This window comes from Protopterus annectens, chromosome 10.part0 (assembly GCF_019279795.1).
Source record: "Protopterus annectens isolate FY-2018-M chromosome 10.part0, PAN1.0, whole genome shotgun sequence".
In the NCBI taxonomy this organism is placed as follows: Eukaryota; Metazoa; Chordata; order Ceratodontiformes; family Protopteridae; genus Protopterus; species Protopterus annectens.
This window is the reverse complement of record NC_056744.1, coordinates 158,619,426-158,644,873: the sequence shown is the minus strand read 5'-3', so window position 1 is coordinate 158,644,873 and position 25,448 is coordinate 158,619,426. Positions and strand designations below refer to the sequence as shown.

At 37.9% G+C, this 25,448-nt stretch overlaps 1 protein-coding gene across 1 annotated transcript in view; it reads left to right on the top strand.

Moving 5' to 3' along the window:
- SDK2 (sidekick cell adhesion molecule 2) overlaps window positions 1–25,448 on the top strand; it is a 1,526,639-nt gene that overhangs the window by 1,426,682 nt on the left and 74,509 nt on the right. The window contains exons 41-42 of the mRNA XM_044085131.1: window positions 13,354–13,494; window positions 22,155–22,293. Of these exons, the coding sequence (XP_043941066.1) occupies window positions 13,354–13,494; window positions 22,155–22,293 (280 nt within the window). The remainder of the gene's footprint in view (window positions 1–13,353; window positions 13,495–22,154; window positions 22,294–25,448) is intronic.

The following is a 25,448-nucleotide window of genomic DNA, read 5'->3' as shown; positions in this document are numbered from 1 at the left end:
ACAGCCAAAACATTATCTTTTTTAATATCATCTCCAAATTCCATTTTTCATTAAACATGATTTCTTTCACTCCCTGTTTCCAAATTTGCCATAATATATAAAACATTTTTATCAATTTTTTTCAACCTCCTTTTTACTTTTGTTTTTATAAAACCCAGATTCAATCATATCCATATTTAAATTGTACACATCTTTAAATCCTTCCACATATTTCTTATATAGAATCTTTTCCCATAACATTTTGTTTCTTTTACATTTAAAAAAAACCTATATACTAGTTTCAAAGCCACCACAATACAAACAAACTCTATCTTTTCCTACTTTTATAAGGCATATTCACCTTTACAGATAATTTTTGTATAGTCAACACTATAAAAATCTTAACACTATGATTCCCTTGCATCTTGCCATTCTTGCAGTTATAGCATTCTTTTTTTCTATATTTAAATCTTTCCATGGATATATCCTATAATATTTTCCTTAATTTTATTATACTATTCTTTTCTTTCATTTTCAATTTCTTGTACATTTATTTTCCACAAGATAATTGTATCTTGATAATTTTCTGTTTCCTTATTACAACACATTCTTCTTTTTTTATAACTGAAAAAATAATAACCATTCTGTTTTATACTTCAAACTTAATATTTTTGTTAATAAAGAAACCTTATTGTCACTTAGACATTTCATTATTTTATATAGGTTCAAAGAAGCCATTTTACACTGTAGGGTTAATTAACCTCAATCCACCTTTATCTTTTTTCACATGTAAACAGGGTTCAATCTCGATCCCCCCAAAAGAAGAATATAAGATTATACATTTATTTTTCTAACTTCAAAGGAATACAGAAAACCCCTGCTAAATAAGTAATTCTAGATAACAAAATAGAATTAAATAAACTTTTTTATAAAATGAAAACATAAAAGACTTCCGGAACACATACATTTGTTTAATTTTCTCTTTCCTTTTAATTTTATCACTTCTTATTTTCCAAAGTTAATTCCAAGAATTTTAATTTGTATATTACATTTAACTCTACCAGTACTCCCCTCGAACCCCAAACTGTGACTCTTGTCTTTATTTAATATAAAACTTATTACCTGAATAATCCCTTGCATTAGTTTTATCACTACATCCATACTCCCTGCATTTTTGTTATAATAATATTATCTGCACAATTTAACAAAATAGGCATTTTTATCCTTTCCTTAGAAATATAACTCATAACATCCATCTGCTTATTCATATATGTAGATATTACATGCATTACTAATACAAATAATGTACCACTCCATGTCCAGTCAATAGACAACCTTGTATAATACCCTTTTCTAACTGTATATCTTCCCTCAACCATCCATTTATCATAATCTTCACTATATTATAGTTATATGCTGAAATTCACACTTTTAATCTTTTTGTTTATATTATATACATCAAATATATCCTGTAATACTGAATGATAAATTGAATCAAAAGCTTTGCTTAAATCTCTTATCATAATTTTTGCCAGAACATTGCTATCTATTATATCATCTACTAATTTCCTAATTATTAATAAATCTTGAACCCTTTTACCTTTATACCAAACACATGTTCATTTACATTATCTACTCTTTCTTCCATCCTTTTGTATCTCTCCCTTCTCTGATTTTATTTATGTATGTATGCATTTATTTATTTATTTGACATTTGTTTACCAGGAAGGTCTGACTGGGCAAAAGCCCATTTTCAGTGGAGGCCTGGGGAGAAAAACTCCATTACATGCAAAACCACACAATATCAAAGATTAACATAAACATAGCTGCTACTAATTGAAAATAAAATTGTCAAAAATACAAATGACTTAGACTTGTACATAGAAATATTTAAATACACTTAATATCAGTATATTTACATGGAGAGGGACAACACCTCTACATAGCTCTTTATACATAAAACCTTTATTCAACCATTTTTTTTGCTCTATAGTCAAATTTTTATACAGCCTATATTCTATTCTATGTGGTCCAGCAGCTGAATCTAAATTCAGTACTCTTAACACCTGTTCTAGTTCTTATACATTTATTTCTTTATCTAATTCCTTATTGTCCACGTCAGAAAAAAAGCACATACCTTCCAGTTCCATGTCTTTGTTCTCTGCTCTTTAAATAATGTCCTAATATGTTTTTTTACTATATTCATAATCTCTTCCTATGTATTACGCATTTTACCTGAAAAATCTTTCATTTTTCGTATAGGATCATATGAGTTTATTAGACTATCAACCTGAAGGTCATTTCAAGCCTAGCCAAGTCATCCAAGTGTAATACCATAGATATGCTAGTCAATATCTACGATTGCATTTAGCAATAACTGCCCATGTCCAGGAAGGTTGTGGGTACTATCACTGGTAAGAATTTAGGGTGCCCCATCCACTCTCTCATTACACTATCATTCTCTTTAATTATTTTACTTAAATATGGTGTAATTTCTTCTTTTTTCCTTTCAAAAATACCTTTGTTTATGCAGTAGATGTTTTATTTTTTTCTTATTCAACTCATATAGTTTCTGTTCCTTAATAAAGGAATTTTCATTATTCATCTCTAAACAATCGATCATATCATTACTTATATTCATATACTTTATTTTTCCCATATATTTTCTCTTTGTCTATGTCATACAATATTTTTATATTTCAGTTTGAAATGTAACCACCATTCTGACCAGTCTTTATAAAATTCTCTCATCTGTACATGATCTTGAGATAATTTCATAACATTTTTTCTCCCTGTAACATCCCATTTCCCTTCATTTATTCTTTTTATACCTTTCCCTATTTTTATATAATCAATGATGTTAAGTTGTCCCATCTCTCCTTCATTCTTGCTGGTTGGGTTCAGAGCTGAAATCTGGCTCCGACTCAGCCATATACTAAAGCTCAAGAGCTTCTACTGACTCGAGGCTGAGTCCTATCCCATGGTGCTTAGCGGCTGTTCCCCAGATCCCATTTGCCACTTGAAGCTTTGGGATTGTCTTCACTGGCTCAGGCTTGTAAAATTTTATATTTTATATTTTTATACCAGTTACCTTCTTATTATTATCTCTTATAACTTACTAGTTTTATCGTAATAGCCTTGTGCTATTTTTTTCTCTTAAACTCTGTAATTTTCCCTTTGTGGCTGTTTTTTCTTTGGGCCTTGTTGTCTCCTTAAGAATCCATTTTAGTTTTAGGATTATTGTCCCTTCTCTTCCTTCTTTTCCCCTCTTAGGTGTCACCATTTAAGTTAGAGGTGTCTCATATACCTTCCTGTCTTACTATCTTTCTCTTATAAAAAAAAAAAAATAAATATATATATATATATATATATATATATATATATATATATATATAGAGATACCTTCCTGTCTTACTATCTTTCTCTTTCCATTACTGTGTTAAGGATATAATTTTTTGTTACGGATATAGAGTGTTTTTTTCCTTATAGCTAGTCATGTCTAAAGAACCAGCTAAAGAACACAAGTCAGGATTTAAAAAGTGCGATTCCTGCACTCAAAAAATATCCATTACTGACGGACGCATTAGTTGTGTGTACTGTCTGGGACCACTCCATCTCCAAGATTCCTGCTCTATCTGCCATAGTTTTAGCAGCAGGGTCTTGCAGGAGAGGAGGAATAAGCTCATCTTAAGGGGCCTATTAAAAGTGGATGAAGGAAATCAGACTACAAAATTGGATGCAATTAAAAAGGCTGCTTCATCGGCTGTGGTGTCTGAGCTGACAAGCAGCACCAAACTTGCTACTTCCTCAGCTCTGAAAGTTGTCGGGCCAGAAAAACATAGTTCTCTCTTGTTTCCATCTGCGTCATTGGATCCGTTGCGGAGCCGAAAAAGGAGTCGGTCACCATCCTTGGAACCTCTTCACTCGGTGCCACTATCTCCTTTACCACCGTCAGTGGTAGGTAGCCACAAATCTTGAGTCATTCCTCTAAATTCTCCAGGCCATCAGATGATGACATGGAGTGGGCAGTGAAGAGTTTGCTTCGGACTTGAGCCCTAGCAGAAATTCTCTCAAGCCCAGCCCATTAGATCATGGAGCTGACAACAGTACCCCCAACTACGACTTTTCCTCCTCCGACTCAAACAAGTTTAAAGCCAGAGACTATGGAAGTTGTTGTGCTGGAACTGCTGGAGCCAGTAATCACTACTATCTCTGCTCCGATGTCTGCTCCAGTTTCCTCGATGTTTTCATCCATCGAGGGACCTGGGGGCCAACACTCCCTGGTCAGCTCAGGGGGGAAGAGTCGAGTCGGACCCTTGTCGGAACCAGCTCTCCCACTCGGCACCTCGGCTCAGGTGAGTTCAGCTCCCACATCAGCCTTGGAGCCACCCTCCTCAGTGCTGCAGAGATCTCCGGCCTCTCGGGGCCAGAGACTCTTTTGGCCCAGGACCGTGGTGCCTTTGAGGTGATGCGGAGTGTGCTCTCCACTTAGTTTGCTCCACCTTTGGCTCCAGCCTCTCTTCCACTCACAGAGTAGAGAGCCAGTGCCCCAGGAAGCCACAATGTGTGGATCCTCCTCTTTCGATACCTCCCCGAAGCATCCCCCCGAGTGTGTAAGAGGAAGCACATAGACTCCCCTGAGTCTGTCACTTCTGAGACTGACTTAGAGGATTCAGAAGGATCCCCATGGTCACCCTTTGAGGAGGTCTCCTTTTCAGACATCCTGGAGATCCTTAAGCAGATGGGTGGCTGAAAGTCCCTTTCCCCTTCTGAAGATGAGTCGTTATACCTGGAGGCATTTGGCTCTCACCCCTCCACCTCTTGAGTGTCTCCACCTTTAGACCCACTCCTGGGTTTGGTGAGTCGAAAGGTGTGGGACTCTCCAGACTCAGTGGATCCCATTCAGAGGAGGCCTAATAAATTCATTACACTCCTAGAAGATAGACAGTATTTAACAAAAGGGGTTCCTGTAGGTGCAATAGTGGTGGCAGTGGCCACAAAGAAGGAGTTAGCTGAACTTTTGTATCTGTCCATCCAGCGAACAAGGATTCTCATACGATGGACAGATATGGGAAGGGTATTTTCTCCTCAGCGGCCTTTACCTTGCGATCACTGAATTATTTGTCACATTTCATGCAACTTCAGAGGGATCTGCTAAAAGAGCTAGGAGATACCCTGCAAGGTGCTACACCCCAGGACTTATCTGATAAAGTTAATTCCCAGCTTGCAACCATAACCTCCATCTCTAACTCCTCCATGCACCTCATATCTTATGCAGCCGAGACAGCGAGCAGGGCAGCAGGCACAGGAATAGCTCTTCATAGACATTCCTGGATGCGCTTTTGTGAGTTTGCTGAACCCTTCCGATCTTCCTTTATTAACACTCCCTTTGATGGCTCGTCATTGTTCAGGCCTAAAGTGAAAGAAACTCTCACCAGCCAACAAGATGGTAAGACTCTGTCTGCCGTTGGAGTCCATTTTTCTGCCCCTACCTAACCTTATCCTAAAGGTCAAAAGAGCAGAAAAATATAGTTCTTTAAGTTCAAAGGAGCCTTATCTGACACTCGTGGTGATCCTTCCCCCAGGGGCAGAGGAGGAAATAATGGAAGATGCTGTCCACATGGCAGAGGGGGTCCGCATAACCAGGGCAACAGAGATGCATTCTGTGGTAGGCCCTTCCAGCACTCCTGAAAGGACGCCCACCTGTCCACCTCTGGAGGCAGTCGGGGGGAGACTATCGCTGTACCCAGAAGCCTGGCTAAATTTGACTCAAGACAAATGGGTACAGTCCATTATATCCAGAGGATACAACATTCCCTTTTACTGTCCACCTCATCTGCCAAAGTTTATCCCAGACATTCCACCCGGTCAAAGGGGATCAAGCAACACTAGAAATCCAAACTTTGCTAGAAAAAAAGTCATCCAAGAAGTCCCCACAGACCAACTAGGATCCGGAGTTTACTCAAGGTTCTTTTTAGTTCCAAAAAAGACAGGGGACTGAAGACCCATACTGGATCTCAGCAGACTAAACAAGTCTGTGAAAAAAATCAAAGTTCTGGATGGTAACACTGCAGTCTATACTCCCGTTTCTGGGAAAAGACAATTGGATGTGCTCATTAGATCTTCAGGACGCATACTACCACATAAAGATGGACAGGTGCACAAGAAGATTTCTACACTTCCAACTGAGAACCAGTAATTACCCGTTCAGAGCTCTGCCCTTTGGACTCACCACAGTCCCCATGGTGTTTACCAAATGCATGGCAGTAGTCACGGCTCATCTGAGATATCTGGGATTCCAGGTGTTTCCATACTTAGACAACTGGTTCCTAACTGCCACCACCAAGCAGCTACTAATCAAAGCAAGAGACTACACCATCCATCTCTTAAAACTTGGCATTACTATAAATGCAGAAAAATCTGCCTTGTTGCCATCACAGTGTATTACATTTATTGGTGCAGATTTAAATGCAAATGACATGTTGGCAAAGCTACCTCAAGAAAGGATCCAGACATTATGTAGTCAAGTGCTTATCTGACTCAACAAGAAAAGAGTGCAGGCAAGATTTGTCCTCAAAGTCCTAGGATCTATGTCAGTGATAATAACATTACTTCCCATGGCATGACTTCACATGCAAATATTGCAGTGGCTACTCTTTCCTCAATGGTCCATACAAGAGTTACCCATGTCTCACGAGATCCTCATAACACACTCCTGCAGGAAGGACCTACTTTGTTGGGTTCAGTCCACTCATCTAACAATGGACAGGCCATTTGTACTCCCTTCAACCTGTCACTACAGTAACCATGGATGCGTCCCAGATTGGGGGGGGGGGCATTATCTGGGACATACGGTCCAAGGGGTTTGGAAAGATTATGAGTACCATTTGCATATCAATGTCCTAGAGATGAGGGCGGTGCTTCTGGCATTGCAGGCATTTCAGAACTCTCTTCCCACGGGGACTATTGCAATTCAGACAGACAATATGTTGGTGGTATGGTACATCAAGAAACCTACCCCCTATGTCGAGAGACCCAGAGAGTTTGGCAATGGGGCGATATCTTCTAAACGCTTTCTGACAACAATGCACTTCCCAGGGAAATCCAACATTATAGCAGACAGGCTAACCAGAGCGATTCTCATACCTCATGAGTGGTCCTTCAATCAGGAAGTTGCAAATTGAATTTTTCGCAAATGGGGCCAGCCTTGCTGCAACCTCATCGCCACTCCTTTCAGTACCAAATGCAGCAACTACTTTGCCCTAATCCCCCCTCCGGAAGAGTCACCGAGGGATGCACTGGTTCATGATTGGCCCCTGGGACTTCTTTATGTCTTTCCCCCCTTTCCCTTGATTCCAAAGGTTATCCAGAAAGCAAAGTTGTTGAGTCACAGGTTAATTCTCATTGCGCTTTACTGGCCTTGTCAGATTTGGTCCCCTTTTCTTTGGCCCCACCTTCAGGAGGACCCATGGATCCTGGACCCAGTGCCAGATCTTCTGACACATCAGTCAGGAATGCTTGATCCTGCCCTTCACACCCTCAAGCTGATAGCTTGGCTTCTCCATTTCTGATCTTAGCCAGGCTTCTGGAATTATCCCCTGCAGTTCTTCACATTCTAGTCTCCTCGCACAAGCAACTAGGAAACTATGCAAGCAAATGGAAGAGGTTCTCTTATTGGGCTAACAAAAACATATAGAGCCCTTTACAGCATCTATCCATGCAATTCTGGAATTTTTGACAGAAATCTTTAATCAAGGAGCAGCGGCAGACACTATTCAAGTTCAGTTAGCTGCTATTTCTAATTATCATGTGGGAGAATCAGGATCTGGTCTAATGTCCCATAGACTATGCAAAGCTTTCCACAAGGGTACCTTTCTGTTAAAACCACCCTTCAGAGGACCTCCTCCTCCTTGGGACCTCAATCTAGTATTATCATCTTTGATCCTGCCCCCTTTTGAACCAGCATCATCTTGTTCATTTAAATTTTTATCTTGGAAAACACTCTTCCTGAGAGCAATTACTTCAGCCAGGAGAGTATCAGAGTTGCAAGCCTTGTCTATCCATCCACCTTATTTGATCTTCCACAAATATAGGGTCTTCCTCAGAACAAATCCTTCCTTCTTACCGAAAGTTTGTTCTCAAGTGAATTTAAACCAAAATATAGAATTGCCAGTGTTTTTTCCTTACATAGGACCAAAGAATTCAGAAATTCAGACCAATTGTTTGTCTCCTATTCAGAAAATAAAAAAGGTTTGGCAATCTCAAAAGTTATCTTGTCCAAATGGCTTACTGAGACCATCACATATGTCTATGATTCCTACAATAAAGAACCACCAGGGAAATCAAAGGGCATTCAACTAGAGCGGTATCTACCTCCATTGCCTTTCAATCCAGACTTCCATTGGATTCAATTTGTGCTGCCGCTACATGGGCTAACCCTCATACCTTTATTACTCATTACAAAGTAGATGTGACCTCCTGGAACAGGGCATTGTTTGGTTCCACTGTCTTGAAGAGTTTATTACCTTGAGCCACCCAAGAAAAAGGTGCTGGGGAATCTGCCCCACCAGCAAGAATGAAGGCAAGATGGGAAAACATAACATAAAGAAGTTATGTACTCACCATGATGTTCCATGTTTGTTGTCCAGTATCTCACCTTCAGTCTTCTGTCCCTCCCAGCCATCCCCCTCCTGGAGGTCTGATTCCCTTCTTACCTTTTTTTGTTATTTTTATGACAGTATGTTTCATAATTTATCCTTTTGGATATTGAATATATCATAGGAACCTTTCTCCCTCAAATGAGATCTGGGGAACAGCTGCTAAGCACCATGGGATAGGACTCAGCCTCGAGCCAGTAGAAGCTGTCAAGCTTAAGTATATGGCCAAGTCGGAGCCGAGTTTCAGCTCCGAACCCAACCAGCAAGACTGAAGGCGAGATACTGGACAACAAACATGGAATGTTATGGTGAGTACATAACTTCTTTTTTCTTTTACTATAATCCAAATTGTCCTATGAACTGAAAATCCTATCAGTAGTACTCCTTGTTTAACTAAACTTTCTGACACTAAAAAAAAAAAAAGTCAGTTTCTGTTCATTTTTCTCCTCTTCTATATGTCCAAGTGTCTAGATTCCACATTTTTAACTGTTCATATTTTATAATGTCCTTTGCTAATTCAACATCAGATACCTTCTTGTTTTGTTGTCTTAAATTACAATTAAAATCCCCTTGCTACAATTATCTCCATATTAACCGCTACATATTGAATTATCTTTCTAAACATCTCATCTGTCTCCTTTTGATTACATATGCGTATATTGCAGTAATTCTAATAACATGTTCCATCCATCTTATGTCATTAACAGTAATTCTACCTCTTGTAACAAACGTAACAGCTAACAATTTTATTGTATTCTTACATAGTATAACAATTCATGAGCAAGTCTCTTTCCTGAAATTCCATATAGCATTTTACTGCGCCACACTTCTGTTTGATATCTTTCTAATTTTGACAAAACCTAATGCCTTCTAATATAATAACACCACTATCTAACTTTTTACACCACTCCGAAATACCTATTCTTTGCTCCAACTTCTTAAAAGTATTCACATTTAATGATAGAACTTTACACTTAACTCTCCCCTAAGTGATATATCTTCATCCTTTCCTTTTGTTGAGGTATTCTGTATTCTTCCTTTTCCTTTCTCTCACCCTTTCGCCACTAGAATTTCTTTTTGTTTAACTATATTCCATTTAACATCACCCCAATCACTTAACCCTGACTTTTCTTCTTCAATATTTTCTATATTTAAGTCTTCCTTTGCTCTGTCTTTTTGTATTATTTGTTCTTTATCTGTAGCACTGCTATCCTTTTTATCCATTTCTACTGCTTCTAACTTCTTTTCCATAACTTTATCCTTTTTACTTTGTTCCACTACTTACTCTATTGTGTCTGAATCTACCTCATCTCTTAATTCCGTTACATTTCACCCCCCATGTCCTAGTTTCTTACATTTATAAACTTTTGGTTCACTTCACCATTCCTTGCATCATGTCCTATACTCCCACATGCAAAACATCTTCTTTTCTCACATTTGTTAATTAAATGATCATTTCTTCCACACAAAAAAGCATGTTTTTGGCTGTCCCCAATATCTAACCAAGCCTCTATCAGTGTCAGCATTAATAATACTTGGGCTATGTACAATTGTGTCATTTTCCAGTTTCAATATCCCATTACAATCCCACGCCCCAGTCCATAAACCCCTATTATCATACACTTTGGATAAATTCAGTACATCATTACTTACGTTTAATAAATACTTTTTCAATTTCAGTCCTAAATTGAATATTATTTTTTTACTTTCCCTAAAGAAGGGCTTGAGTAGGTTTGCCATCAGAATGTCAGAAGACAGTTACGCGAACTTGGAAGGTCGAATGTCACTCTTCCAAGGTTTTGTAACGTCAATTTTTAAATGTTTGAATCTACAACAACGAATGCACAGTAGCACGGAGATTGCACTATATTGGGTATTGGGAAATTTACCCTTTCTCTCACTGTAGTGCGATCTCAGAGTCTGTATATATAAGTAACAGGGGGTGTGGGGGCCCCCCTGCAAAATGTTAGTAGTACATAAGCAGAAGTCCAGGTAGTTTCGGTAAACTCAATATTGCTGACTTGTCAACTTTCCTAAATTACCACCTTTGGTTATGTGACCATTTGGAATTGTGATTTTACGACATTTAATGTCAGGTAAGTGATCACTCGCACAAGTGTGTTGCAAGATTTTAATGGTAAACCACTTGAGTATATGTAAGTTCCACGATGAAGAAGTTTTCTTTTTCTCATATTCCTCTATAAATTTCTCCATTATCTGCCCAGTCTCAAAAATAATGTCATAAAAAGTCTTTTTATTAATATGAGTAAATGCTCTTACCTCATTTGGTTTAATCCTTAGCATCTTAATTATTTCGTCCCATACCTTATATCTGTCCATTTCTGCATCTTCCTTCTTTTTGATCTGAACTTCAAACAGTCTCTTTTTCTTTAACCTTATTTCTTTCTCCTCTCTTACTATACAGCTCTTCTTTCAACCTATCTGCAAACGAGTGTTTTCCCACCTGCATATCTTTACTCTGCTGCACTTCTTCCTTCTGTATCCTGTCCATCATTTCTCCCCACAATATGTCCTTGCCATTTTCCGGCTTTCTTTCATCCACCATGTCCAACAATATATCATCCTGCAACCCTCCCGACTGGAGGGTTGTAGCAACACAAACTTATGTTTTAGTATCTGACTCAAATAAGTTCCACTGAAACAAATCTTCAGAGTCTCCATATTTGCTGCATCCAACACCCTAACCTGCCTTTGAAAAGGCTTGACTGCTTTTTCCACCATCTCTATTACAGCATATTCTCCTCTCGACCTCTCCTTCACCTCTGTTTCTTTCTCTGATAAATTCAAACCATCCACTCTCTGAATAACAGCTCCATAATCACAAGAACCATTGCCATTATCTTCGCCAACCTCCATGTTCGCTCAGACCGACTTTCTGCTTCTCTGAGCTGCCTATGTGCCCGGACTGGAAGACAGGAAGAGCCAGAGAGAAAAGTCCCGTACATGAAAAAAGTAGGGGAAGTTCCCCAATGCCCTAGCCAGATTTCCCCCTCGTTGTATAAATACCACCTCAGGTCTCCCCTAAAAGAGGCTACTAGCCTAGTGGGACCAATCTGATAAAAAAAAAAATATGCCAACACCTGCATTACCAGCAGACAAAATGAGGAAGTGATACCACTTTGTGGGTCACTGCTGGGACCACATATTAAGTATCAAGCCCATTACTAAAGAACACATCTCTGTAACAGCATAAAATAGGGATAGTTTAATAATTGCAGCAAAAACAGTGGTATATATGAAGTCAGAAATTATATCAGAAAATAATCCATCCATCCATCCATCTATCTTTTTTGTTATCTACTTTCATCCATTTCAAGATCATGTAGACTGGACCCTGTTCCAGCAAGAAATAGGTGCAAGAGGAACCATTTCCAGATGACAGTCCAGTCTATCACTAGGCACACTTGCATGCCACACATAGCTAGGGAGTGGATAGCATCACAATCAGCCTTTCAGCTCATCTTTGTTGTATGGGAAGAAACTGGACACCCTTATAAAAACGAATACAAATCTAGTCAGACAATGTAGACAAACAGAGAAGGTTTACCAGATGACAGCTGAACCAGTAGCCTAGTAGTATAAATAACAATGATGGCTACCTCACAACCCTGCCATTCATAACCAGAAAGTGAAGGATTTAAATACCGTACCATATAGGAGCATAGCAACGGATGTATGATTGACAAGGGCAGCTTCAAATAGAAAATCATAGACTCCAGTAGAGTAGCATGTCTCATAATTTTGGGATATCAAGGTATAGGACAAGCCTGAAAGAGTATTGTGGTAGATGTGAAGGGACAGACACAGAAGGTCATATGTGTTCTTGGGAGAGCTTTATGAATGCAAGAAACAAATAAAGTAGAACTCTGCCTATAGAATTGGGTCCATAGATGTGGTAAGTTAAAGCCTTTACATCAAAGAGGTCTGGGGCATCTTGTGGGAGTAAATGTTTTAATTGTGTGAATGTATCTTTGAAATAAAAATGTTTAATGCAAAACATATTTTTTATGTTGTCTTTCGGCTTTTCCCAGTTAGGGGCCGCCACAGCGGAACTCCGGTCCGCTAATGATTGGTAGTTGATTTTTATGTGCTGAGTTACCAGCCCTGACCAGCCCTGACGCACAACCTTCAACAAAGGTACATATTTTTTATATTTCATTAAAAAGGAATCCAAAGGCTTCTAATTTTAGGTTTTGGTCATTTTTGTATAATTCCAGTGAAAATAAGGGGCAAATAATTTAACAACAAATAAACAGGAAATTTAATATAACAAAAAACAATGTCATAGTATATGTTGACCACACAATGAGCAATGAAAAACAGAAGTGACAAAATTCGCAAGAAAAAGGGAAGCTTTTTCTGCAACATGCACACAAAGGTGCTTCAATAGTTAGTAATTCTGGATTGGGGCATTCAGCTAATAAGATGGCAACTTAGTTCCATCCAGTGCAGATTGTAGTCCACTGTTGTTATCATTCTCTGCTTAAGTGAGTAAGTACCTCAACTGATACAAGTTTGACAGTGAAAGAATGTCAACCAGAACCATTTTTGTCTGCAGAGGTTAGCCTCAAGGCCTTTACTTCTCTGAGATTAAATTGCATCAGCTAAAAAGGTTCTGGAGTTCCTGTTGCCAAATGAGTTCAAAACTCATCAGGGATATCTCACCCATTTATTCTTGTTGTTGCTTTTCTTACAGCCCAGAAAGCAGCTCCATTTTATGAAGAGTGGTGGTTCTTGGTCGTTGTTGCTCTAATTGGACTAATTTTCATCCTTCTGCTGGTGTTTATCCTCATAATCCGAGGACAGAGCAAAAAGTATGCCAAAAAGGCTGACTCAGGTGAGCTTCCAGTCTTGTAGCTTGTTCTGCAAAATACTTGTTGGTAGTCTTACTTTTCAATGTTTTACTACATATGTCAGACAGTTTTAAACCTTTTTTATCTTTATTTTGTGTGACAATATTTTATTAATCATAAAGGAAAGGTGAAATTTGTAGTATGTTTTTCAGTAAGAATCTGTGTGGACTATTATATGACCTATTAAACAGTGGGTAGTGAATCTGAAATTCTTCTTGCTCAGTTCTTACCAGAAAAGCACATCCATTCTTCCATGATGAGCATGTTGTGTGGACAACTAATGATCTAGTACACTTAGATGTCAAAGCAAGCAAATGCCAAAGTGTGTTTACAAAGAGACTTGTGCAGTGGTTATATTTCTTCATGTGGCAGTACTGGCCTATATCTGAAAACAGATCCAAGACAGGACAGCAAGCCATAACAGGAATATTGTCTACCTGTAAAGTGAAGCATTTCTGTTTGAGTGGCATTTTTTTGTATACCCATTATCTGCCGTGTAGTATAAATTTGATATAGTATCACTCTGCATTCATTCCCAACACTAAAGGGAGTGCTAGCTGAATTCAAAGCTCTTCTGCTATCAGGTCCTCTCTGTCTTTGTAAGTGTGGCCATCTTGTTGATGGTGACAAAAGTACTACACATGCAACAAGCAAATAACCATTCATCAAGGACCTGTTTAGCAAAGCAGCTCTTCATCTAACGGTGAATTTTAACTAAGGCGAACCAGCAATTGGCCACTGTCTGGAATTTGTCCTTTTTCCCACTGTAGTGGGATCATGGAGTTGGTATATTTAGTTAGGGGGATGAGGGGTACAGCCCCTCACATTAGGGAGTGTGGAGGGTGTAGCCCCCCACCTTGGCAGGTTTAATTTTTTTTTTTTTTGCAGTCACTCATTTGGCCAACTGCTTGTTTGCCCTACTTAAAATTTCCCATTCAGTGAATAGCAGCTTCACTAAATAGGTGTCCAATGAATGGCTATTTGCTGAATAGCCCTCTGATGAAATAACAAAGACCCCTTCAAGAACACTGCCACTGTGGGAAACATTGTAATACCACATCTTTGACTCAATTAAGGGACAATTGCTTATCAAAGGTTTTCTTGAAATCTTTTTGCCATTGGGCTTATCAAAGTTGGTTTAACTGTCATTGACAACACTGCCATTAATTGAAGCATGCTACAACTTGCCTGGAGAAAGCATTCTTTTCTGTCTGAAGGTGGTAGGGCATGACTGATAATTTCTGCCCCATTTGTACTGGCCTGCTTCCTCCTCAGCATACTGAATGGCCTGATGGCAGAAGATTTATGCCAAACTGTTTTTTATGTACCTTTAACAAGAAGACCACTTAAGAACGTCTTTGATGGGGATTTCAAAGAAACCTTAGTCAGCCGAGTGGTATATGTGCATTGTGGTTTACCTATATAGGTAATATCCTCCTGACAACGAGTGTACTGAGCATCTGCTCATGGAGCATCAAACGGCACTAATTGGCTCAGTCACTCCACAAGACAGCTTGCTTCCCCTGACATGTGAGTCATCATTAAGAAGTAGCATATTTATACTGTACATTCACCATCTTGGCCTCCTGACACAAAAAATAAGAATAGGTCCCACCTTGTTTGTTGGAATATCAGATTCCAGTCATGTTGTCTGACTGAACTGACAGGATTCCCATGGAAAGAGAATGCGGGAAAACGTTAATGGAAAGTGACTTTGCTATCATATTAAGAACATTGATATAGTGGGACTTCTGGGATCATGTTTTTTGAACAGTGTGTCTGTTGATGTGAAGTGTGGTATGGCTAGAAACCTAACAAGAGGTCAAAAAGCTCTTACAGAGGAATGACAAATTTTAGTAAAGCAAGTGTTAGCTTCCCCAATGTCTGACAATATCACTGTCATGAAGTAGAAGGGCTGACATTGTTCTGACCAGTGTCTACCTACTCACTGCCATTGAGGTTAAAACTTGGTGTATATGCATGAGAAAGACTAGCCACTTATAGCACAAAGTGACACTAGGTGGATTGTCTCATGCCTCATTTATACAGGGGGCAGCAAATGAGCTCAGAAGGAACAGATACCTGAAAACAAGTCTCTGCATGAGAGACAGGAAAGCGGATACTAGATCCAGTTAAGCTGGTGAGAAATAAGACACAGTTGCAGAAAAGACAGCAGTACACTCCTAGTACTCTAGAACATTAGGTATGAGTTGTGGTCCTGAAAGAAGTCCTGGGATGATACAAGGTTTATAGCATCTACTTCCTAGTCATAAGTATTTGTTAGAAAACCTAGTGAAGACAGAGCAGTAAAGGGAGATACATTTATAGGCACAGGAGAAGTAGAGTGCATCAGTCCCATGGGAGTCCCAAGCAAAGAACCTTCCAGTAGTTAACAGAGGAGAGCTTAACTAGTTGGCGGAGATCTGCTCCACTAACTCCTAACTCCAAATTTAGAAAATGATAACTAATAAGACCTCAGGCCCTCAGTGACAGAGGAAGACTGGTATCATGGAAGACTTTGTGGAATGGAAGGTTTACAACAGCCCTCAGACTTATCCCTCAATAAAGTATGAGATTTTTTTTATTACAGAATTCTTGCTAAAAAGACTTTTTTTCTGACTTTGACTAATGGGCACCTTGTTTTGATAAAGAAAGAGAAGAGCCAAAAGAGGATGGATCATATGGACTCATTTTTATTTCTTTGCTAGTGCTTAGCAGTGTCATGGAAATAGATGTGGACTAAGCAATTAAATGTGCCGTGCTGTGGATGCAAACACAGTAAACATTTATTATACCTGTTGGAAGGTAGAATTTGTATGTTGCTGGCACATTTCAAAGTGTGTACAAAATGATCCCAATGGAAAAAAATGACAAGCCCAGACCTAACATCAACAGTGGGGAGGAAAAAAGTCCTTAAAAAACATTGTCTGCTCTATGGACTGGTTTCATATTTTTACCCTGTGGGATACTTCCTCTTTTGTCCTGATATGTTCTTGTCAAGAAATGAAAGGCAGTTGCTCTCTATCCTTTCATCAGTGTTGACACGAACTAAAATAAAAAATGTTTACAGTAAGAGAAGAGCTTTGAATCATTAAAAGTGCCTTCTAATGATGAGATGAGTGCTTAAGTGAAGAACCTTGATTTCATCCCATGAAGATGTGGTGCTGTGGTACGTTTGTACATATTAATACTAACCTTAGCAACAACCAAGGGTCTGATGGCATGCTGAAATCCTCTGTAGTGTGTACATGGGGATTAGATTGGTATTGGCCATTGATTACATATTGTACATCAGGCAGGGAGGACACCTCTCACCAATCAGAATGAATGACTAGCTTTCCACTATTGTCTCAGATCTCTATTTCATAACTGCAGCTGGTCTTGTTCTTTCCTGTAGAAACCACTTTGCAGAGATTTATATCTAGCTATTCATGTAGGTAGCAGGAGAGGAAGGAAGCAGTGGGTAGATGAGATACTGGGAAGGATTTGTTAACTGAGTAAGTGGAAAAACATAAAAAGATAACTGAGATAGCTGAAGAGAGAAACATATAAAATATATGTAGCACATTTATTGAACTAACTTACTTCAACTAATTGCCAAATTAAACTTAATATAGCAGTTGTATGCTATTCTAGTTGATTATTTTATTATAAATAACAAGAACTGATGTTGAAGGCTAAGCACGTGATGTAAAGGTTTCAAAATCCATACAAGTATACTAAAATGATGCAGTAGGTGAGAAATGGTGTCCATATATTTGCATGCTGTTTATCTGTTGAATTACATGTACTCAGTTCAAGTTAAAAGGATAAACAGCTGCTATTTTTTTGAGTAGGAATGCTGATAAAATAAGGATAATGTTTTAGATATATAGAACAAAATGCTTCACTTAAAGGTCTGTGCATTTACATATGTTTATCCTCTTTCTAGACTTTCATTTTTTGCTTAGTATTCTATTGTGTTCATTTTTGTATTTATCGTTCTGCTCATATTCATTAAATATCTGCACAGTAACACAGTGGATATGTTGCAAGAGGTTCCCTGTTCGATTTTTGGCTGGGGTGTCTTCTGTGTGGAGCCTGCACGTCCTCCCTGTGTTCACGTGGGTTTCCTCCCACATTTCAAAGACATGCAGTAGGTGGATTGGACACTAAATTGGCCATAGGGGTGAGTGCGACTGTGTGGTGTAGAAGAACTACCACATCGGGGTTAGCCCCTTGCAGTGTAAACCTTGGCTCTGGATGACTGTCACTGTTGAAGTGACGCCCCAACCCGTTGTGGAAAAATGTGAAAAAGGGGTGATGGATGGATGGATCTGAACACAATGGCCCATTGCAATGACTGTGCATCAAAGGGCAATGACAGAATACAGGGTATGTATGTTTAATTTACTGCCCTTAGCATTTATTGGTCTTGTGTGAATGCAGTATATGTTTACTTTTTGATAATTTTCAGTGGGTCTAGGCTGATAAGTGTAAAGAAATTTCTGGAGGCAATGAAAGCAAATAAATAAACAAACAAACAAATAAATAACTACAACATCATCCAACTGTCTATTTGGGAGACATTTGGACACTGGTGTTTTTGTGCTGGGAGCAGTGGAGCTTACCCTGCATGGGATTGTAATCTATGCACCACTGATACTTATTATAGTTAACAGTGGGTTAGGATGAATTCACCTTCGTGTAAGGGAAAGCTTGCTGAGCATCAGCCCTTGTCTTTTTGTAACATCCAATGAAATGTTCTTACTTGCCCAAAAAATCTAATTTCAGTCAGAAGGAACTCATTCTCTATTTCCTACATTTCTGTTTTACTTTCTCCAGTCTGCATAAGAAGCACCTGAAAACAACAATTTTCAGCTGTAGTTGTAATTTCTGATTGAACCTTGAAACCAACTGCTGATAGCAGCAGCAAATGAGTAAACATAACAAGAAGGTGGATATGTATTTTACATATCAGAGAAGTCTGAGGAACATAACAAGAAGGTGGATATGTATTTTACATATCAGAGAAGTCTGAGGAACATAACAAGAAGGTGGATATGTATTTTACATATCAGAGAAGTCTGAGAAACATAAGAAGATGGATATGTATTTTACATATCAGAGAAGTCTGAGAAACATAAGAAGATGGATATGTATTTTACATATCAGAGAAGTCTGTGAAACATAACAAGAAGGTGGATATGTATTTTACGTATCAGAGAAGTCTGAGAAACATAACAAAAAGCTGGATATGTATTTTACATATCAGAGAAGCCTGAGAAACATAACAAGAAGATGGATATGTATTTTACATATCAGAGAAGTCTGAGAAACATAACAAGAAGGTGGATATATATTTTACATATCAGAGAAGTCTGAGGAACACAACAAGAAGGTAGATATGTATTTTACATATTAAAGAAGTCTGAGAAACAACAAGAAGGTGGATATGTATTTTACATATCAGAGAAGTCTGAGAAACATAACAAGAAGGTGGATATGTATTTTACGTATCAGAGAAGTCTGAGAAACATAACAAAAAGGTGGATATGTATTTTACATATCAGAGAAGTCTGAGAAACATAACAAGAAGATGGATATGTATTTTACATATCAGAGAAGTCTGAGAAACATAACAAGAAGGTGGATATATATTTTACATATCAGAGAAGTCTGAGGAACATAACAAGAAGGTAGATATGTATTTTACATATCAGAGAAGTCTGATGAACATAACAAGAAGGTAGATATGTATTTTACATATCAAAGAAGTCTGAGAAACAACAAGAAGGTGGATATGTATTTTACATATCAGAGAAGTCTGAGAAACATAACAAGAAGGTGGATATGTATTTTACGTATCAGATAAGTCTGAGAAACATAACAAAAAGGTGGATATGTATTTTACATATCAGAGAAGTCTGAGAAACAACAAGAAGATGGATATGTATTTTACATATCAGAGAAGTCTGAGAAACATAACAAAAGGTGGATATATATTTTACATATCAGAGAAGTCTGAGGAACATAACAAGAAGGTAGATATGTATTTTACATATCAAAGAAGTCTGAGAAACAACAAGAAGGTGGATATGTATTTTACATATCAGAGAAGTCTGAGAAACATAACAAGAAGGTGGATATGTATTTTACATATTAGAGAAGTCTGAGAAACATAACAAGAAGGTGGATATGTATTTTACGTATCAGAGAAGTCTGAGGAACATAACAAGAAGGTGGATATGTATTTTACGTATCAGAGAAGTCTGAGGAACATAACAAGAAGGTGGATATGTATTTTACGTATCAGAGAAGTCTGAGGAACATAACAAGAAGGTAGATATGTATTTTACATATCAGAGAAGTCTGAGGAACATAACAAGAAGGTGGATATGTATTTTACGTATCAGAGAAATCTGAGGAACATAACAAGAAGGTGGATATGTATTTTATGTATCAGAGAAGTCTGAGGAACATAACAAGAAGGTGGATATGTATTTTATGTATCGGAGAAGTCTGAGGAACATAACAAGAAGGTTGATATGTATTTTACATATCAGAGAAGTCTGAGGAACATAACAAGAAGGTGAATATGTATTTTACATATCAGAGACGTCTGAGAAAGAAAAGAGGCATGGTGCAACTGGCAGACAGCTGGCTGAAAAACTGGAAATTCAGTCAACATTGGTTTCAGACCCACATCATTTTGTACATGAAGCTATTTGTATGCACACACATATGTACATATGGATATATTTATTTATTTTTAAGTACATTTGTAGAAAGAGTAAATTATAAACTACGATAAGAATGTTTCAAATTTCAGGACCCATTCTATGTAATTTTAGTAAACATTGCCAAAAATAAGGCAATCCTGGAACCAGGGCCAAGCTGGCAGTTAAATGAATGCCGTTACTTTCATTTGCATGAAGTACAATGCCAGCTGTATTTGAAACTGCGTAAACAACTTTTTAAAACCAGACTTATACAACCTTCATGCTAGCAAATTATGAAGCATGCAACCCCTTAACAGAAAGGCACAGTAATGCTCTCAAAATAGAGACTAGACCACAATAAAATGGTTTGCCGTGCTCATGTTTGATTTGCTTTCATTAATTGCTGCAGCATTTTTTCATTGCCCAGGATATTTTCCTGCAGGAATTTGTGGTATACACAGTAGAATGTTAATGACCTGACATTTAAAAATATTTCCAGTCTCTATTTTCAGTTACTACAGCACGCTTTTTTTTTCTTAACATTCTTTATTATTAAGTGCATTTTGTATGAAAGCAGGCTTGGTTCCTTATCTATTTACCACTTCCACATGCTTTTTTGCAGTCTGGATTCAAAGTCTTAGGGCTACTGCAAACCATATGACTCGTTCTAAAATAATCACTTTCCTGACTAGAGTCTTGTTTAATCTGCTCAATCTATGGCATTCAATTTATGAACAATTTAGTCTCAAATCACACAATCAAGGTGTGGAGTTCAGTTTCTTCTGTGTTATCCTAGACTTCAGAATTGAAGACAAAATACAGACACACAAGACTTACCGGCATGGCAGCAACTTCCTAAAGGGGAAGAACTATGCATCACCCAATGTTACACCCCTCCCCTTAAGCCAGAGACTTAACATACAAATTATAGATTCTAATGACTATACTTTCATACAGTACAAATTTACTGTATACAAATCTTTAGTCATGCAAAAGATTGTATGGTAATATGTCACATTTAAATAATGCACAGCACATGTATGTATATTAGCAGTAGACTCTTATCTGTAGCGTAGTGGGCACATAGTTCTTTCTTCTTACTTTGCATCTTAATATGCTCTCCAGATTGTAATATTTTTATAGTCACTGTTAGTAGGTGATGTAGCAGCTGATACAAAAGATTGGTAATGCAGTCACAGTTTGGTACATCCATAACATCTGGCGATAAAGGATGGTCACTGACTGGATCACTGCCTAGGTTTGCACCTGTTTTTTTTTTTTCCGGACTACCCAGAAATCAGAATAATTGTCCGGTAGTGCAGAAAACACTGTACAAAGTATGGTATTCTGTTTGGCAGCATAAACAGAATGCCAGAGTTTGTGAAAGCACCACTTCAGACTTACTTTTTTAAAAAAAAGCGTAATTAAAACACTGTGCTCAAGTCTGAGACTAGAAATAGAAGACAACTCGTGAGCATGGTTATCAGCTTCTGATAGGAAGAAGGACTTCTGCAGTAGGTCATCCTGACTGTGGAGGATGGAAAAGGCGACCTACCTGCAGGTGTTTGAAGATACAAAAGGGAATATTACTATGGGTAAGTAATTTTCATTTTCAGTTGTCAGTAAGATAGACTAGTGGTTACAATTATTAATTTGACTGAAGGTCTGTGTGCTTGTGTATTAAATAACAGAAGTGAAAGTTTGGACATCTGGGTTTGCGTATTTTGGCAGGTTGTTAAGCAAAGCTGCAGAGCGGTTACCCAATTCTAGTAATCTGTAGGATAAAGCCTACTTTTTCAGACTTTGTTATTCAAATCTGACATGCCTACATGATCTGTAAATAAGGCCTTAGCAAACGTAACTCACATATTGTAAGATCAATCTACGTGGAAAGAGGTCAACAAAATCTTATTTGACATTTTCTTTTTTTTTCACTGCTGAAGGGAATAACTCAAAGTCAAATGCTTTATGTCACGGGGAGATGATGAGTTTGGATGAAGGGAGATTCCCAGCCCTAGAACTCAACAATCGTCGCCTTTCAGTTAAGAATTCCTTCTGCAGGAAAAATGGTGTCTATACCAGGTATGTTTGTGGAATTCATTCAGATAAAACATTTCAAACGAGTTCCCATTCCTGCAAATAAATATGTCTCATGTTTTCTTTGAACGTCTTGTCTAGTGACCCCAAACTAGTGTCATGTTTTTGAGATCTAAGACCCATTGTTGCAGGAATTAGTTATATTCTGGTTGAGGTTGCTTTGTTTTCTGGGAGATGTTTAGTTACATTTTAACTTATAAATTATTTTAATTAGCTGGATATGAAAATTGTTTATATTTTTAATGTCACACTTACTTAAGGGTAGTTTTTTTTTTTTTTTTTTTTGCTAATGATATGTCCTTCCACAGCTAGTCGAAGCATACAGAAGAAAGTTTGGTGTGAGTAGTTTTTACTCTTTATAAATTTTAAGACTCTGCTGTAAATCAAGCCTTGTACTTAAAGATATATGGTACCTGAGAAAATGAGTCTCCGAAAACAAACACTTTTTTACATCAATCATGAATGAAATAGTTACAACTGTCATTTTTCAAGGTACTTTTTAAACAGGATATCAGCATCATGATATCCTGTTCATATAAGAGTACCTCCAAATTTTTCCCTCTTTTATGTAGGAGAAGTACAGCAATTAGTCAGACTTCAGAACAGCATCTGTGTAGGATGTATGTATGAACTTAATGTGGCCCTCTTCATCAGTAAAAAAAGCTAATACAATGCTTGTTTTTATCAATAATACAGAAATCCATTCAATTATTCTATTTTCCTGCAGTAATATTTGCTATTTCATACAGTAGGTTATACATTTCAGCTGTTTCATATTTCCTCATGAATGTTTCCATGTGTATTGGGATGTTATAATAGTGGCATTTCTTTGGTGAACAACTAACTTAGCGAGATGCTGTTGCATTCCCTTTTACACTGGCATACCTGTGTCCACACAAACAAGTGTATGTTAACTGTCTACACATCCAGCCATCCACAACCCCTTTTCCCATTTTTGCACATGTGGTCGGGGTGTCACTTCAAGAGTGACAATCATCTAGAGCCAAGGTTTACACCGATGGGTGGCTAGCCCTGCCATGGTAGTTCTTCCCCACCACAAACTTGCACGTGCACACACACACACACACACACACACACACACACACACACACACACACACACACACACACACACACACACACACACACAAACACACACACACCTATGGGCAATTTAGAGTGTCCAGTCCACCTACTACATGTCTTTGGAATGTGGGAGGAAACCAGAGTACATGGAGGAAACCCAAGCAAACAAAGAGAGGACATGTATTGTCCGCAAAACATGTACCCCAACCAAGTATCAAACCAGAGAACCCCTTGCTGTCAGATGACAATACTATCCGTTGTGCCACTGTAGAACTGCATATATTCCCATTCAAACACATATAGGAAAGGTGAAGCAGAAGGATAGCATCCATATGTGCACACAGACCCAGATAAATGTGCACCTAAAGTCAGAGCAGCTAAGAATGAAGGGATATATATAATATGTCCCTTGGTGGTTTACCTATTCTTAAGATGACCTCAGTTGTTTGTCCTTTACCTGAAGATGCCTTGCATTGTGTTTATTATTAAACATTTTAGAACATAAGTGATTTTGGCAGTTCTGCTTGATGCTATTAGATTGGGTGAGTTGTGAATACTGTGATAATATGTCCTTCCTCTATGCTGTTATATTTTTAAAAGTAAGAAAGTCATTATAGCACCGCTCATTAAACTATATCAATGCTTACTTTCACAGATAGATTCTTTTGACAGAAAATAATGAAAAGTGAAAACGGAAACCATATGTAATGTAGGAAATGAAATGTGCAAATTTACTGAAACCTTCTGTAGAACTGCACACGTTGTTTAGTGGGGACTGTATTTACTGCTGCCAGCCTGTCCTTAAACCACTACTCTGTTCCCAGTTGGTTTTGCAGAATATGAGAAACATTCCATCATATCCAGCTAAGATATGGAATGAGTTCAATTTTACTGCCTTTTGGATACCACAAACCTCACCTTTGTAGTTATTTTCAAAAAAAAAAAAAAAAAAAAAAAACAAATGAGAATTCCACCTCTAATAATCCATGCTGCAGAAAACTTTTTTGAGTCACAGTCTTAGATATCCAAAAACAAGTGGGTTGACAAAATATTGCACTGTACACCATAAGGAAAATTTGTTGTGAGTTATTAAATACTGATTGCTCATTTTATGCAAACAAACTGTCTTTATCATATATCAAGTGTAATGCTAGGATAATAGCTACTTGTCTGAATGCTGCATATACATATATTATAAACTTTCACAGAAAAAAAACTCCAGCACATTTTGAGTTCAGCCAATCATTGTTGGTTTATTAAGGGAGACGCAGCATAATGAGGTATCTTTGTCACAAACACAAGGTACAGGGTCCAATCCTCATTCACAGAAGTGCAATATATCTGAATGAATCACATCCTTAATTAGACTGGCAGTTATCACAGATGATTAAGGTGATGAGCTGCTGCTAGTTTCCTGTAGTACAGGGTTTGATTCCTTCAGCCTTCATGTTTCTGTTTTGTGACCTTGAGGAAATTACTTTAACCAGAAAGTGCTTTGGGGCAGTTAGGAAATTAGACTAAGCTCCTTAATGGTCTCCTAGACCACATGCATAGTAACTACCTGTGAAACTAAGTCTCTGTAGAATGATTTTGCTTATACAGCTTCTTAAGCTGTATAAACAAAACCATGCATCATAAAGGCTTAATAAATGTGGCAATGATGCTAGAGTTTATTTCTGAGACTGTAGAAGAGCATCAAACCAGCTCTATGCATGATTTATTTGAAGTATATTGTTATGGGTCCCTATCAGTTGATTGTGTTTTCAGAAACTCAAACTCCATATAGTTAAAGCCATATGATCTTGTTTTTGAAGACTCAAAGCTTTTGAATAGAGATCGTGGTACAGCGAGGACTGGGAAATTTACCCTTTTCCTCTTTGTAGTGCAATCTTGGAGTTGGTATATATATTTTGCAGGGGGTGTGGGGGTGCAGCCACCCACGTGGGGGTACATACAAAAGGTAAGTATTCTGATATAGACCCATAGACACACACACACACACACACACACATATATATATATATATATATATATATATATATATATATATATATA